Source organism: Antennarius striatus, chromosome 9 (assembly GCF_040054535.1).
Source record: "Antennarius striatus isolate MH-2024 chromosome 9, ASM4005453v1, whole genome shotgun sequence".
In the NCBI taxonomy this organism is placed as follows: domain Eukaryota; kingdom Metazoa; phylum Chordata; class Actinopteri; order Lophiiformes; family Antennariidae; genus Antennarius; species Antennarius striatus.
The window spans coordinates 20,817,004-20,832,693 of record NC_090784.1 but is presented as its reverse complement, the minus strand read 5'-3'; the positions used below and the strand labels follow the sequence as shown (position 1 = coordinate 20,832,693).

At 43.1% G+C, this 15,690-nt stretch overlaps 3 protein-coding genes across 3 annotated transcripts; all 3 read left to right on the top strand.

Annotated features, from left to right (window-relative positions):
• Positions 1 to 212: 212 nt before the first annotated feature.
• si:ch73-95l15.5 (uncharacterized) lies at positions 213 to 9,466 on the top strand. Its single transcript, XM_068323162.1, has 11 exons — positions 213 to 562; positions 1,827 to 2,035; positions 2,114 to 3,111; positions 3,791 to 3,937; positions 5,551 to 5,619; positions 6,144 to 6,245; positions 6,586 to 6,735; positions 6,833 to 6,994; positions 8,039 to 8,164; positions 8,246 to 8,443; positions 8,627 to 9,466. Exons 2-11 carry the CDS (start codon positions 1,867 to 1,869, stop codon positions 8,729 to 8,731), a joined length of 2,226 nt encoding a protein of 741 aa, XP_068179263.1. The 5' UTR covers positions 213 to 562; positions 1,827 to 1,866; the 3' UTR covers positions 8,732 to 9,466.
• A 503-nt stretch (positions 9,467 to 9,969) lies between these two features.
• On the top strand, positions 9,970 to 13,477 carry tektl1 (tektin like 1). Its single transcript, XM_068324416.1, has 9 exons — positions 9,970 to 10,230; positions 10,294 to 10,620; positions 10,943 to 11,227; positions 11,337 to 11,441; positions 11,801 to 11,954; positions 12,469 to 12,635; positions 12,749 to 12,844; positions 12,933 to 13,046; positions 13,151 to 13,477. Exons 1-9 carry the CDS (start codon positions 10,225 to 10,227, stop codon positions 13,376 to 13,378), a joined length of 1,482 nt encoding a protein of 493 aa, XP_068180517.1. The 5' UTR covers positions 9,970 to 10,224; the 3' UTR covers positions 13,379 to 13,477.
• Positions 13,478 to 14,158: 681 nt separating this feature from the next.
• Positions 14,159 to 15,545, top strand: LOC137602031 (sperm acrosome membrane-associated protein 4-like). The gene is made up of 3 exons (XM_068324568.1): positions 14,159 to 14,515; positions 14,863 to 14,982; positions 15,096 to 15,545. The coding sequence occupies exons 1-3, from the start codon at positions 14,464 to 14,466 to the stop codon at positions 15,323 to 15,325; spliced, it is 402 nt and encodes a 133-aa protein (XP_068180669.1). The 5' UTR covers positions 14,159 to 14,463; the 3' UTR covers positions 15,326 to 15,545.
• The last annotated feature ends 145 nt before the right edge of the window (positions 15,546 to 15,690 follow it).

Below are 15,690 nucleotides of genomic sequence, written 5' to 3'. Positions count from 1 at the left end.
AGTTCATATGTGTAGCAAGGAGAACCTATGGTTCATATTTATGTTCTTAGTGTCGATTACAAACTAATTATTCCAAAATATCTATGTAAACTACTAAATATACAGGGTAACCATATAAAATAATTTTGAGATAGTTTTACATCATTTCTCCAACAAAATAAATCAACGGTGCTTTATTGTTCTCATATTCATGACAAACATTTTAAATAAACTGGAGTTACTTATTGATTACCGGTATATCTACTAATTATAAGAAATACTGTCAAGGCGTGGCCCCGATCAGACCCAGCTCCTCCTTCCTGTCCACACGCCGCTCCAAACAGGTATGACAGATGACGTCAGCAAGGTGACACCCACCTCTCTGCCTCTGCCCCCGGTGTGTTGAAAGGTTGCGTGAACGCAGTTCCCGGTGGATTTTTTTATTTTTATTTTTGTCACCGCGTCCTTATTGGTGCGTGTGTGTCACTTTCTTTCTTTTTTTACGCGACGAAGATGAAGATTTTATTCCTCGCTTGACGAACTTCCGTCCAGTGCGTGGATCCCGGAGAACACAGACGAGCGTGTGAGTTTTAAACTACTTATAATTGTGTGTGTGTGTGTGAAGGGACGTGGGGTGGTTTGTGTCCTCGGTGACGTTCTGAACCCTCGGAACTTCCACTTTCACGGTCTGACGTTACTCCCACGTCGAATCTCTGCACCCCAGTCGCTCAAAATAGACCGTGTAATAAAGAGTTTTCCATTGTAGGCTGAGGTGTCCTTTTGGAAACGAGTCACGTGTTCTTTCAGCTTTGATGTCATTATAATAAAACAGTCGAAAGTCACGGTGCGCTTTCTTCTTTTCGCGATTTCCGTGTGTGAACGCGTGGTTTTTTGGGTTTTTGTTTTTTTTAATCCCCTTTTCCGCGTCAGATCAGTCTCATTCAGTCTGAACTGGTCCAAATGATTTTGGGACGCGTCATATTTGATTGGAACTCATTTGCGCGTCCTGGGAGAGGCGAATGTTTGACGCGTTGACAGAAGTTGGAAGAAAGAGTTTCATTCATCGACAGTCTGAACTGGACTCCACTGTCAGCGTGGCGCAGGGTCGACGTGTACCGCCCCGCGGGACGTTTGCGTAAACGCCGGACAGCTGTGCGCAGAAGGGAGTAGAAAAAACACCCATGCAAAAGGGAGGTTAAACAAAATAAACCAACGCACGTTTGTGCAAATTGGACTGGATTACATTTCTCAGTCTTAACAGTTTCTGACCTTTTTATAAATGTGAGGAGTTAACCCTTTCCAATCACCTGTCACCTGTGACAACCAACCTGTTGGAAACGAGCTGACAGGATTTGGCCTCCAGTCAAACTTACTTTTAGTAAGAGACTTCTATATATTCTCATAATGAACGAATAAACCGGATAAACCATAAATCCACCAGATTGACGACAAGGCTGTTTTCTTACTATTTTCATTAAGATTCAAACTCTTTTTCAAGGCTGGAACAGATTAGTATTAATTAAGGAGGTGAGCATCAAAATTTGATGTATGACTCTCAGAATAAACACAATTACACAACCCCCCCCCCCCCCTTAATCATAATTTAAGTCTACTTGATTGGTTACAGCTGACCAAGTAAATCTGGTGAATCCAGATTGTCATTTGCATGTGAGCCAGTTTGCACAACTATTTGGATTTTTTTTTTTTTTTTAAATAATCAAGATGTTTATTAATATTACATTTTCACCTGCAGGATTATCTCAAAACTGTACTGGACTTGTGCATTTTGTTCTCCAAGGTTGGAAACCTCTCCTGTAAATATATTGGGGGTTTTTCCTCATCCACAGAATTTCCCACACCTGTTGGACAAGAGGAACTGCTTTCCCCATGATGTCTTCCAGAGGTATAAACGACCTGTGCCTGATATGTGGTGGAGCTCTGCAGGGAAACCAACGGCGGTGGCTGTTTGGGAGTCAACATAAGAAGAACGTTCAGGCCTCTGCAGATTCCCTGAGAGGAAGAAGTCCTTCCCAGTCCTTGCAGAGCAGCCCATGGGGTGGGTGTGGAAGGTAAAAAAAAGTTCTCTATCATTTACTATCTTTTTATAATTTTTGTTTCTAAATTTTCCTCACAGGCAGTACGATATCTCTGGGTTCCTCGACGTCTATCTCCAAGTACCAGCTGTCTCCGAGGGCGTCGTCCAAAGGGACCGATCTGCTGTCCGTGTTGACCCACATCCTGGGGCAATCTGTGCCGCGGGGCGACGGGCAGGGCGAGTTTGTTTGTGGCAAATGCGTGTGCGCCCTTGAGCGGGTGTTCAAGTTCGATACTGTGATAGCCAGGGTGAGGATGCTTTCATCCGAAAGGCTGCAAAAGCTGCTGCATGAGAGGGATAAGATCAGGCGGTGGGTGCGCCAGAACTACCGTCAGAGACACCCGCAGGACTTCCAGACCACGAGCAGCACCAGCGAGGAGGACGGAGAGGGGGAGAAGGAGGGCTACAGGGAGATGCTCAAAGAGAATATGGCGCTCTCTGAGTACGAGTGCTGGTCCAAGAGGTGGGACACGTGTCCGTATTTTATTAAAACCGGGAAAAGATGCAGGAAGGGCAAAGGATGCGAAGGCTGTGACTCCTTGCGGGTATCCGACTCCGACTATGAGTCCGTTTGCGGAATCCCTCGCCACTTGCCTCTTCAGTCCTTCTCCCCATTGGCGCTATCGCGGGATAGATCCCAAAGCATGCCCCTCAACTGGCAGAAGACGCCATCTATCAGCTACAGCTCGTCCTCCACGGTGGGGTCTAGTCTCTCCTTACAAGAATCTTCCCACACGGTGTCCATGCAGTCTCTGGACTCTCTTGACAACAATGACCCGTTTGAGCCGTCAGACGCTCTGTCAGCTAAATTGGTGCTCATGGAGCTGAAAAGTATTAATATGAAGCCGGTCAATTCGCCATCTGGGAGCAGGATCCCCGTTCTGAGCAGGAACGATGGCTGGTCCTCTGGAAACCGTTCGGCGTCACCCTCGGTGAACAAGGTGCTGGACTTTGCGGACTTGGAGGACAGAGGGGATGACGTGGACGAGGGTGTGCTGGCAGAGCTGAACGATGAGTTCACTCCTCTTCATCGAGAGGTGAGTGTTTTTTAAAAGGGATAAATGGGTTCAAATGGATGGGACCTGGGTGGAGGAACTCTGACCAGTGTGCTGCAGCAGCGGTAAATATTTACAGTGTGCTTTAATGGGTAATCTGAGCGACCTGAAGCCAAGCCCAGCTATCCACCAAGATCAGAACCTGTCAAGTACGTTCATTAGAGTTGTTTAGAAAAGATGAGGTGTGTCGCATAGATTAAAGTAGGAACACGAGCTGCTTTAAGAAGTAAGCGTCACAGAAAGCTGCTCGTCAAGTCGTATAGTTATATTTAAGGTATCGGAGGTTTTGATCGCTGCCTTTTGTTGTATTTTTTCACAAAAATGATGTTGCTTACTTTTTGATTTGCTGCAGTCGTGTACAAATTCATCGAAAATCACATAGCTTTTAAAAGATGTCGGTGACATGTAAGGTTTTAATTTCCAATTCTGCACTTCTAGTAAGACGATGTCATTAACAAGCGCCAGTCAAACATCAGGGAGTGGAAAAACACATGGAAATATATGAAAATGTGATTTTTGTTTGTTATAGAAACATTTTGATTTAATGTAATGATCGTGCAAAATAACTGCACTTCCGGCAAATATTTGGTATCATTTGGTGCATGTAATAAGGTTTTAGTACCACAACCCATGTTTACTATCAAATCACGTGTCACTTCAGAACGGCACCAGCAAGTTTCACCACGCAGTCAGGCACCTGCGCGGTCAGCTGGATCAAGCCGTTTCCCGCATCAGGACCTTGGAGGCTGAGCTGAAACATGGATCGAGCAAACCACCTGAAGCCAGCGCATCAGAAGACTGGGCTCCAGTAAATATTGTTTGACCTCATGAACGCTGCATCATAAATGTGACATTTTTGGGAAGTGAGCGTATTTACCTTCTTGTAGCGTTTTGACAGAGGGGTTATAAAACGTACTATATAACCATGTAGGGAAGGGATGTAGCAAACTAAACCTGGATTTTCTACCAAATATTGTAATGGATGGGGAAATTTAATGCACAATATATTTAATCCCATGCAAGACTGAATCTTGAGCTTAATCCTTCCTGAAGCCACAAATTATCATGTTTTTTATAATTTGAATGGATTAAACAAATGAGCTGTGTTAACGCTATAGGCACCGGTGAGAGGATTGCTTTGTTTTCATGCTAAGCTAACAAGCTGCTAACTCTGGTGCAGATTTAGAGATAAAAGATGAGTGGAGCCAAGGCTCCTTTGACTTAAAATGAAGGGAAATTAATACATCCCATAATGTTGAAGTGCTACTGTTTGATTTAGCAGGCATTTAGCTAGATTTTTTTTTTTTTACCAGGTGAGTTGATGGTTTACTGCAAGAAAAACAGGTTTATTATAGCGTGCAGCTCCTCAGACATGTGTCCACAGCCCCGTGAACCATCTGTGGATATTGACTGAGTGCAAATAGAATATTGTAAAAGGAATGGAGGGAGGGTGTGCTGCTTTTCTTTACCTGTGGATGGGTGTGGCCATGTTTCCCGTTAACAGCGGCAGACACACACCACACACACACTGAATCTTCCCAGACTGGTAGTTTGCCCTGTGGTCCGCAGGCCAGTCATGTGATGGAAGATAATCGTCAAAATGTCCCTCCCTCAGCTGCTCTACAGATGTGTGTGTGTGTGTGTGTGTGTGTGTGTATCCTTGTGAACTAAGCTCAGCCCTGCTGTGTTCACATGTGTCCAATCAGCAGGAGTTAATATGAAACATGGCAGCAGTTGGTTTAAACACTGGACCTGACCAAATCTGACCAAATCTTCACCAGCAGTTGGATTCGGTAACAAGTGGGGCTCCCCACTCTAGGGATTGACCCTGAAACCCACCATTGTCACTAAAACCTGAACAAACAGAAAACGGTTTCCAGGCCGTGTCAAAAAAGAAAATCCTGGAACAATCCGGCACCAGTGGCGCCGCTGGAAGAGGAAACAGTCATGCGGAGATGTGCGTTCCATTTTGAATCAGCAGGAGGATTGTTAGTTGTTGTGGCGTTGGATCAAGGTCAAAGCACACAACTGGAGTGATGTTCACTATGTTGACCTGCCTCAGAACACGCCAGCCAGTCGTAAACCAGTGGTTTATGGGTTATCAGTAATGATATATTTCATCATGATTCCGGATCTATCTCTTTGGGCATAATGTGAGTCAATAGGCCCAAATTGATTGGGCACTTATTGTTTTTGCACAATGGCACAAAAATATTGCACCAAAATGTCGAGAGACCTGTTTCAGAATTAATTTCTCAAAACTAATGGCACAAAAATTAAAAAATGACTAACTTGTGTTGTCATGGACTGTCATAATGTGGGTGGACCTTCCTGTTTTCTCTTGTTTTATACAATTTAGAGAATGAATCTCAATTCATGGACATCAGTTTAATCAATAAACTGTTTTCCCTTCTCCTCCAGGAGGAGGGCGACGGTTCCCTGCTGCGGAGCTTCGGCCACTGCCTCCACAGCCGGGAGCGTGTGATCCAGGTGGGTGAGGGGGGAGGTTGGGTTGGGTGAGGTGATGTGGGAGGGACGGCGTCCACTCATGCTCACAGCAGTGGGATCTCTTGCTACTGTTGGGGGTGTGCGGCTCAAAGCTCAGTGGAATGTTGTTTGTCTCTGGAGTCATTGTACACTTTTTAAAGGGACGGCGTCAAAAACGCGCTCGCCGCCGCCTGTTCATTTTGTACCGGCGACACTTGAGTTATGTCCTCTGAAGCTTTTGATCGTGGCTGCATGTTTTTTGAGTTACTGGTCAGTCTAAGTAGGAGTTTTATTGGATTGCTGCTCTCATTTTAAACTATGCTGGTTGTTGAAATGGCAGGACAAAGATGCAAAACATAGCGATGCACCTGCTGCATTTCTACCTGCATTAGTGTTTTATTGTGCGCAACACCTAAATATCATTGCATTTTTGAAATATATCTAAAATATTTATAAACACATGGTTTTAAGATTTTTATTCGTGCTGTATTCATGCTTGAAATGACTGATATTCCGTCTCTTTCCAGGAGTGTTTGTGCATCATCAGTCGGATGTGTAACAAGGAAGCGGGGACGGAGATCGCCGCAAAGCTGAGCGAGACTCTGGATGACATGCTGTCGGACAACAAGGTTCGTGTCACCGACGTCAGTTTGACGTTGGGTTTGCTCATAATGTCACCCACTCTGAAGCACAGAGATCCCCTCAGCCCTCCGGTGTCTAAAGGCTTCGTCTGAGCAGGTCGGGTGTTCCGCCTCATTCCCGCAGGAGGTCATGCAGCAGCTTTCAACAGCATGTCGGCCATTTCCCCTGGGTTCATGGGAACAGTCTGGCTGAAGCGAGACAGTGTGTTCTGAATCAGCATTGTTTGTCTGTTAATCATACAGATTGATAATGGGGGGGGGGGGTGAGTTACCTTTTGACAAAAAAACAACCACCTTAAACTTAAATTTTATGTCTTGTGACCTTCAGGCTGCCCTGGAATCTTGGAGGTCTGAAATGACCAAGAAAGAGGACAGGATGGAGAAAGAGATGGATGCACTGAGGAAGGCTGGAAGAGACAGAGAGGGGGACATCGGCACACTCAACACCGTGCTGCAGTGCAACCAGGATATCATTAACGTGAGCACACACACACTAGGGAAAAAAAAAACACTGCGTTTTAAAGCACAAGCAAACATCCACACCCATCTTACTGCACACCTCGCTGTGCACCCAGGACCTGCGAGTGGCTGTGGAGGAGAGGGAGCGACTGTTGAAGCAGGTGGAGAAGGAGAGGGAGGAGTCTCGACTAAAGGAAGAAGCCCTCCATTTGATCGTGCAAACTAGGGAGGCTACGATCCTCAAACTCTGGGAAAAGCTGGAGCCGACTAATGCACAGGTATTAAAATTGTGCACTGGGGATGAGGAGTTGGTGTGTCAATTTGATTTATTTTGGTGATTTATTTATTTTGATGTTCTCAATCTCAAACTGTGGAAACATCAAGTAAATAAATGCATCAACTGTTATTGAGGCAAAAGTTTATAATAGGTCTGCTAGGTTAGTAAGTTTCATTTTAAATGAAGGAATAAACCAATCACAAATGTCATCACAAATCTCTGTAGCATGTATTTTACTTTTAAAGTGAAGGCTAACAAAAAAACAAAACATTTGAACTCTGGGAAACTCGAAGCACATGAAAATGGTTCAAAAACAACTGTAGAAATGTCGTCTTCTTAAATATTCAAGTATGCAAACGGATCATTATAGAACCCTCCGGACAAGTAGACACGTTGATCTGCTCCGTCAGTCCCAACCCACAACCCATTCAGATCAGCTGACGGATTAAATGACTGATCCAGTTTAATTTAGACAAACACTGGAGCATCAATCAGCAGGTCTTTGACCTACTGAAAACAATAACTTATAATTCATTGAGTACAAATCAGTTTGTCAGGAAATCAATCAATATATCATTAATTATAAAGGAAAATAAAGCTGTTGAAGATTTCTGTCATTTTGAAGTTAAATCTCCAGTTTTTGACCTTTTGCTCCCCCTTCTGGCCGTGACTTGAATTACACATGCAATGTCGTCGCCTCAGGCTGGGGCATCATTTCCTCGACTAATGTGTGTGTTAATACATGTTCCACTAGCATTGTTTGCCTAGGGTTTCAATGCATTTTCTTGGAATAAAGTGTCAGCTGCCATTCACCATGCTATAGTGATATATTTCATCAAGAAATTTTGGAAGAGGTGTTTAGATTTTTCCAGCATTATGAATTAAAGTATATAACTGAAAGTTGAAGAAAGTTATATCTGTGACACTAGATTAGGAACCTGTTTCTGCAACCTTGTGTTCCTGTCCTATAGTCAGTAAAAGTTGAATGCAGGGAAACTTTTGCTCACATCATTTTCTTCCATGCTCTCTCCCTGTGATTGGCCAGGAGGTGAATGGGGGAGGGGCTCAGCTGGATGACTCATTCAAGGGAAGAAATGACGAAAGCGAGGCTTTGTGCAAAGAGGTCATCAAACTCACCACAACCCTGCGGGAATGCCAGGACATGATGCAGGTGAGATGGCTTGCTAATTTTAACCTGGAATTAAAAAAGAAAAAATTACAACTGTGGAATTTCTTTGGCTTTTTCCACTAGAAACAGCAGGAGAGCCACAGCCAGAAAGTCTCCTCGCTGACAGCTGAACTCAGAGACACTCGAAAGGAGATGAGGGAGAAAGAGAAGGAGAAGAAGGCGGCCGATCGAGAGAGGCAGAACGTGAAGAACGACAGGGAGAGGGAGAGAGAGGAGAGGAAACTGAGGAACAGCCTGGAGAAGAGAGACAAGCTCATAGAGGTAAAGTGCAGAAACCTGCTAATTGTCTCGGTGTCAGAATGAGCTGAACAAATATATGAAAATTCACAATGTGAATCTCAACAAGACTCAGTTAATGAAAGAAATCTACAATGAATGGAGCCTGATGGGTAATTTCTCAATCTCTTTATCCTCTAGTCTGACGTTTATTTGTTTTTGATGCAGCAAATCCTGCTGGAAGCTGAGAATCGGGACCATCTTTTCAGAGAGCTGCAGCAGAAAATGCAGAACATTCGTGAACCCCTGACCGGCTTCAAACACACACTGTGATGGAGGATGGCTACGCTGGGGATGCAAACAAGCTACACAGATGATATTATTTTGCACTATTAGTGCCACAGTGTTGCTTTGTCAGCATATTTATTCAGGTGTGCATCAAGTCTTTTTGTTTATCCCTCTATTTTGGAAGATTTTCTTTTGCAAACCTGGTACATTCTGGCACGCGCTGAAGGAAAGGTATTTTTTCCACGATTACATGCAAACTCTGTGGAGTGAATCTGTATCTTCGTGTATCGTCAAATGTTGAAGGACTGTTTGCTCTGTGGAGAGATGTCCGATCTCCTTCATGCTACACGTTTAAGGCTTGATTTAGAAGTCAACCAATTTTTTTTTTTGAATGTAATGGAACTAATGAGGTATTGATTTTATTTTTTGCAGTGTGATTGTTGCTGATGCAAACAGTTCTAAATGGTACGCCTGTTGGAAGCTGATCAAACTGTTGTGTACATGTGGGTGCAATATTACTTTGAATCTTAATTTGCCTGCCTGTGTTCTGTGATGAGATGTCGTTTGATGTTAAATTTTCGGTACAGAACTATTTTTTTGTTTACAGTGCTATTATAGCACTCTTTTAAGAGGGATACTAAGGACCAAAAATAACCTTTTAATTGATTTCCTTTCTTGCTTTTTATTTGCATATCCCTTTTTTAAAACTTTTCTTCCTTGTCTCTTGTAATTAGTCTGGGATTTGATATTTTAGTTCAAGAGTATTAAACACTCTGATCCAAATTACTTTTGTCTCCAGAGTCTGTCATTTCATTGACCCTCATGTATAGCATTTCCTTATTGTGTATTACTGTGTTTTTTCTATAGGGTCACATCTTCAATGTTGTTAAACATGTAAATAATCATGCAACCATTGTGCACACATTTGTTAACATTAATCTCAAAGTCTGAGAAATCTGGAAATAGTTTTTCAGCAACTGTTAGAGGTCAATTTGCATTTTCTGCCAGTGTTCACCAAAAAAAAGGAAACAGGCGGACATGTGAGTGTGGACAGAATGCGTTCTGCCTGTTTTTACTCGTATCTGTTACATGAAAAAAATTAAGCAATACCCTTAAAACGAACTATTAGGAGTAGAATCATGTCATCTCTGAATCTGGCAGTGTTGGGGGAAAAAACTTTCTCCTAAGTAGAGCAGAGAAAGAGAAAATCAATGAGTTCTATTTAAAAAACTTGATTTTTTTTTTTTAAAATCATCTGCATCAAAATCTTGATTAACCCTTTATCACCCAAGAACAAACACAACTCATTTCATCCACATCAACGGGCAACTTTTCGGGATATGTCGCCACCTACTGGAACTGTGGTGAAACTACATTTATTTGTTTTTTTAATCACTTGTTGAATTCTATAAAACACGCACATTTTTGTGAAGTCCTCTGAAGCTCCTTTCTTTTAACTGTCTTGAGGGAGACAGCGCCCCCTACATTCTCCCAGCCCGAAGGAACTGGAGTTTCTTGTTACTTGAGGAACGGTTGCTATGGAGGTGAGTACAGCTGGACTCACACGGTCCGCATGAGACTCCGTTCGGGGTTCCGTTTCTTCACAGCTGACGGTGAAGAGGTTTACTGGGAGTAAAGCAATGCAGGTGACGCCGGTGCCCCTCGGGTCCGTCAGCATAGGTTCGGAGTCTTGGCGCAACAGGACGGCCCGGTCCATCCAGCGGGCGGAGCGCCTCATGCAGCAGACCCGGGCCGGTGGGTCCGGGACCAGCGACAGTCTTCGGTGCCGCTCCGCCGCCTCTGGTTTCACCCCAAAGCTGACCCAGAGCAACGAGGGAGTAAACGAAGAGACGATCACAGGGGAGGGAGGAGGACAAAGTCGAGTCTCCAGCAGCAAACATGTCACGTCGAGACCCCAAACTACGGGGGCCGCGGTGCGTAAAATCCAATAATCTGACCAGGACGCACTGCCTCTAAAGAGAATTGGACACTCTGTGTATTAGATATTAAAATATCTGCATTTTAGGTATTCATCACAGTTTCCTTAAAAAAATATCAACATGTGTGACAGTTTAAAAATATGAAATTATGATACTAATCATCTGAGAACAGCTTCTAAATTTTGCTGTCGGGCAATATTTTTACAAACAAAAAAAAAGACTCAAAATGAATTCATCATTTTACTAATATTTTCAGGTATGTAAAAATATGGCGAGCTAAATGTTAACATATTTGCCCCCTAACTTTCTCACAAAGTTCTCCAGTGGCTCCCAGAGGATGTCCGGGGCCCCGTTCCCTGCTACCGCCCTGCGAGACCAGTGTGCCAGGGCCAGCACTGCCGTGGCCACTGACTACATGCGGAGGGTGAGGGAGGTGGAGGCCCGGCTGCGACGACAGGCTGGCAGGGTTAGAGAGGAGGCCACCAAGCTGGAGAGGGAGAGGGGTCACCTGGAGAGGATGCTGCACAGCCTGAGGGCCGGACTGACCATCAACAGGAGGAGTTCGGAGGTGAGGACCCGGAGGCCCTCCGCCGCCGAGACGGTGAGTTTGGCTTTTGCATTCAACGTGGTGTAAGCGATACAACGCAGAGTAATTCTGTACGGCAAAGTGTGGAAGTGATGCGTTCACTGACAGGTCCTCCCTGCTGCAGGACAGAGATGGTGCTGATTACTTGTTGCTGTATGAGAGAAGAGAGCTGGACCGGTTGAAACAGGATCTGGAGGGAACTCTGAGAAACACGTTCACACAGCTAGAGGTGATTTAACACTTCTGTTCCAGCTTCATCAGTTGGATCATTTTCCTTGACCCCTTCAATATGATGCCATCTCTATTTTCCACTTGCTCTTTCTGAGCCCTGGAAGAAATACACTTCGCTTTTCACTTTATATTTGGGTTTTTTTGTTGTTTTTTTTGGCATTAAGTATTAATACATAAATCCTAGGATTTCATTCTCAGGTAATTCTAGCAGCCTTGTGAGGATGCACTTTGTTTTGAGCTGAATGCTACTGCTATGTTTAGTGTGCATGCTTTCTTCCTTGACGTTTATTGAAACCACAGTGGTTTGGATTTGCCATTGCTATCTGGAGAGTGTTGACAATGTTTAACCTCTTTCAGGCCCTTGGACAGAGCAGCAAACGGCTGCTGGACGGTGCCAGGGAGAGGGGTCGTGTCCTGGAGCTGATGCCACGTTCCGGCTCCGCTGGAAGACGAAAACCCTGCACTGCTGGGACCTTCGCTGAAGCCGATCCCATCAGCCCTTTTACACCAGGTACACGCAGGATGCAGCGAAACGGGATCAGCCCCAACATGATGCTTCAGGAGAAAACCCCCCCCGAATAACTCAAAACTAAATACGTTTTTCATTTTATATTTCATGATACTGAGAAAATGCACCAAAAGATTTGTTTGCAAATCAAATTACTTTCTTACTAAAAAGTGTGCCTGGTGTTGGTGTTGATACAGTTTACTGAAGAAGAACAGCTTACAAGCTGCATCAGGAGCGCTAGATGGGGCTATACCGAAATTACAAGGAGATGATATCCCATCCCTTCACTACTGTGAACATATTTATAAGTGATATAATAACTTGTTTTTATGCTCATTACCAGGTTCAATCCTGATAGGAAGGCTCACCAGTAAACATCAACAAAATACCTGCTTACACTCGCAAAACAACCCTATACATGCATCAAGATTTTAGGATGATCTACATCCAAAATATTCCTGGGAATTTAGTGAAAAAAATTTTTTTTTACACCACTAACATTTGTACATTTTTACAGATTGCAAACAGGCTTTAGAATCATCCGCTGTGACGGTCAACCAATCACAGCTACTGAGGGAAGACATTAGAAGAATGCTCACCGGTGCCGTCGTCAGGCAGAAGTCTCTTCACGAAACCGTTAACGATGGCCTGGTGAAGAAAATCGCTGAGACCGTCAGTCTGCAGGTAGACCCAAATGCATCACATTCAATGACTTTGCATGTCAATAAAATAACCTGACACCATTTTGAAATCAAAATAAACATACAAACATTTCTGTTTCATTCTGTCTTTTGTAGCAAGACCTGACTGTGACGTCTGCAAACATGAGGCAGGCCATGTTTCGCAAGCAGAGGGAAATTAACTGTATTCATCACAGCCATGGCATATTGCAGGTCAGTGTGTGTGGAACAGGTTCAATGGATTTGATGTGAGGCTCACTGACAATGTGAACACATTTTACTCATGTGATTCTCTGTACAGGGTCCAGAGAGCTGCAGTGACTTACTGGCCAGAGAGAAACTCCACAGGCCTCTGGTGCAGGTTTATCAGAGACACCCGGGAACACAGTTACCTGAGGCTTTTCATCTCATACAGGTGCCCACCCAAAATGTCCATTCATTCAATATGTGATGTTTATCACCTAATCTCTCTTTTTGTCTTGAGTGTCTCAAGACATGTTTTTCCTGTGTGTCTCTCAGGGTAGTGCATTGCTGAAGCAATCTTTCCTGTCCTCTGAGGATGAGCTGGCGAGGTTGCGGCGCACCAACCTGCAGCTGCAGGATGACAAGCACAGCAAGAGCACGGCGGCTCAGGTGGACGAAGCCATCGTCCGCATGAGGCGTCAGAATGTCGACAAGCGAGCCGTGCCCTGTTTCCTGCAGCAGGAGGCGAGCAGAAGCCGCCATTTGTTGTCTTATGTTCAGTAGAACTCATGTAAGAAGAAAAAAAAAGAAAAATGTGGTTTGTGAGAAAAAAGCAGCCATGTACAAAATGTACTGATATATTAAGATGGAATAAAAGGTACACAAGGCCTAAAAACATTTTTCATGTGAGATTCTGTGGAAAATTTAAAATTATTTTCATATTATGGTTTTGTTTATTTAAAATAAACTTTTTGGATTTGGTACAGGAATTTCTAATGAGTATGTGGATCACTATTTAGTTTGTATCTACAAGACTTTCAAACCTTCAGCAAGGTTTGAAATTTTTGTGCAAAGAAGAAGAACAGACGGTTGCAGCACAAAGTAGTTCAGATGGTTACCTATGAGGGGATGCTACGTCAGCCTGTTAAATAAATTCAATTCAAATTCTAAAAACTTTATTTTTCCCCAAGGGGCTATTGAAGATTGCATAGAAACTTGACAGTCTTTCCTGAAACTTAAAAAAAAAAAGCATAACAAATGAGCAGCAAGGAAAATATATGATTATCATCATATCTGAAATTGTACTCAAATGTGTTGTTTAAACAACAAAATAAATAAATAAAGAGTTTATTTAAAGATGTAAACTGTTAAATTGTTCCTGCTCAGATTTCTAGTCATGGGGCTGAAGTCATGTGATGACCCTCAAACCAAACTCAACGTCTTTCATTAGGGGACGGGTCATGATTTAATAAACCTGCACTCCTTCACCTTGGTGCACACACACGTCTGTCATTCTGTATGAAAAACATCACAGAAGTAGACTGAAAAGGATACACTTCTAAATCTAAACTTGACTAAATCTTCATTAAACTCCTAAAGGACTATTTTCTGTAGGACAGCAAGCCTTCCTGTTTCGTCACCAGGAAGGACAAGGCCTAATTGAATCAGGAGCATTAGGATGTGGAGATTCCTGCAGTTTCTTAATAGAACAGAGAACCCAGAGGATCGGCACCGTCAGATCTCTGTAGCTAGAGAGGCTGAGGCAGTCAAGAAAGACGAATTAATTTAAAAACTAGAAAAGTTCCTCGTGTTTTGGAGGTAGACAGCTGGTTTGTTCCAGACGCTGAAGAACTGATCTGTGATCAGTGATGCTGATGCTGGTTTACACTCTGCTTCTCTTTTGTTTGCCTCCAGCTGCGAGTAAGTCAGCATTTTGCTTCATGCTACTAAACTAATTTTAAGAAAAATCAGTGCCGGTTAATCGACTAAAATCTTCTATATTGAGCTAATTTAATATTTGTATCAAGAATAAAACTATCAGTTTTATATGTATCACTACATAAAATTAAGATCTATTTAGAAAAATAAAACATACATTACTGCTGATAATGAATACTTGTAATGCTAACTTATAATAACGCTGTATTTTTTAATATCAGAGAATGTTATGATGTATTTCTTGTAATTTTTCAAAAGTTATATTGATATCACTGCAGCTCCTCAGCAGAAATGATTGTGCTCTTTTAACCAGCATGTCTCTCCTTCAGTTCCTGTCTTCTGCTACACCTGTGTGTTCCCTGCTGTCTCACCTCTGGACTGCATCAGGTTCCCTCTGAAATGTCCTGCCGGGCAGGTCTGTCTGTCCAGCAGAGCTGTGGGTGAGAAAGGTGAGGCTCAATTGAAACTTAGAGAAAGAGAGTTTAAACATGCTTTTACAAGTAGAAGGCAAAGGGTTTGTTTTTAATGAGTCAATTCCAAACTCATGTTTAACTGCTTTCAGGAGACTTCCATGTGGTGTTGCATGACAAGAGCTGCATCCTGCCCATCCTGTGTGGAGTCACTGGTGAAAGATACACCATGGGACTCAACTTCACTTTCACCAATGAATGCTGTAACACACACCTGTGCAATGAAGCTCCAGAAACCTCCACCCCCTGCTGGACCTGGACATTACTCACACTGCTTATTTCTCACTCAGTATGGAGACAGTTTCAAGGTGGTTGGATATGAGTTCAGAAAGAGTGCTGCTATTGGTGCACAAAAGGGACTCAGAGCTGAAGCCATGCAGTTTGTGGAGACGAGACCCCTTCAGATTGTTATCCACTAGCATAAAAAAACAACTAAGATTGCAAAAATTACTTCAAAAATACACTTTCCCTGTCAGTGTATTTGAAAATTTTAAATGATGTGATGTATTTCATGACTTTTCTGCTCTATGGATGAACTCAAATTAAAAATATGCAACATAAACACGATTAAAACGGTCATTTTGAATTCATTGATCTAAGACAAGACTTCAAGAAGAGATTGTGGGTATTCATTTTTTTATTGTTTTTTAATTTTTGTAATCGGGAGGTAGCAGAAACATGTATGTC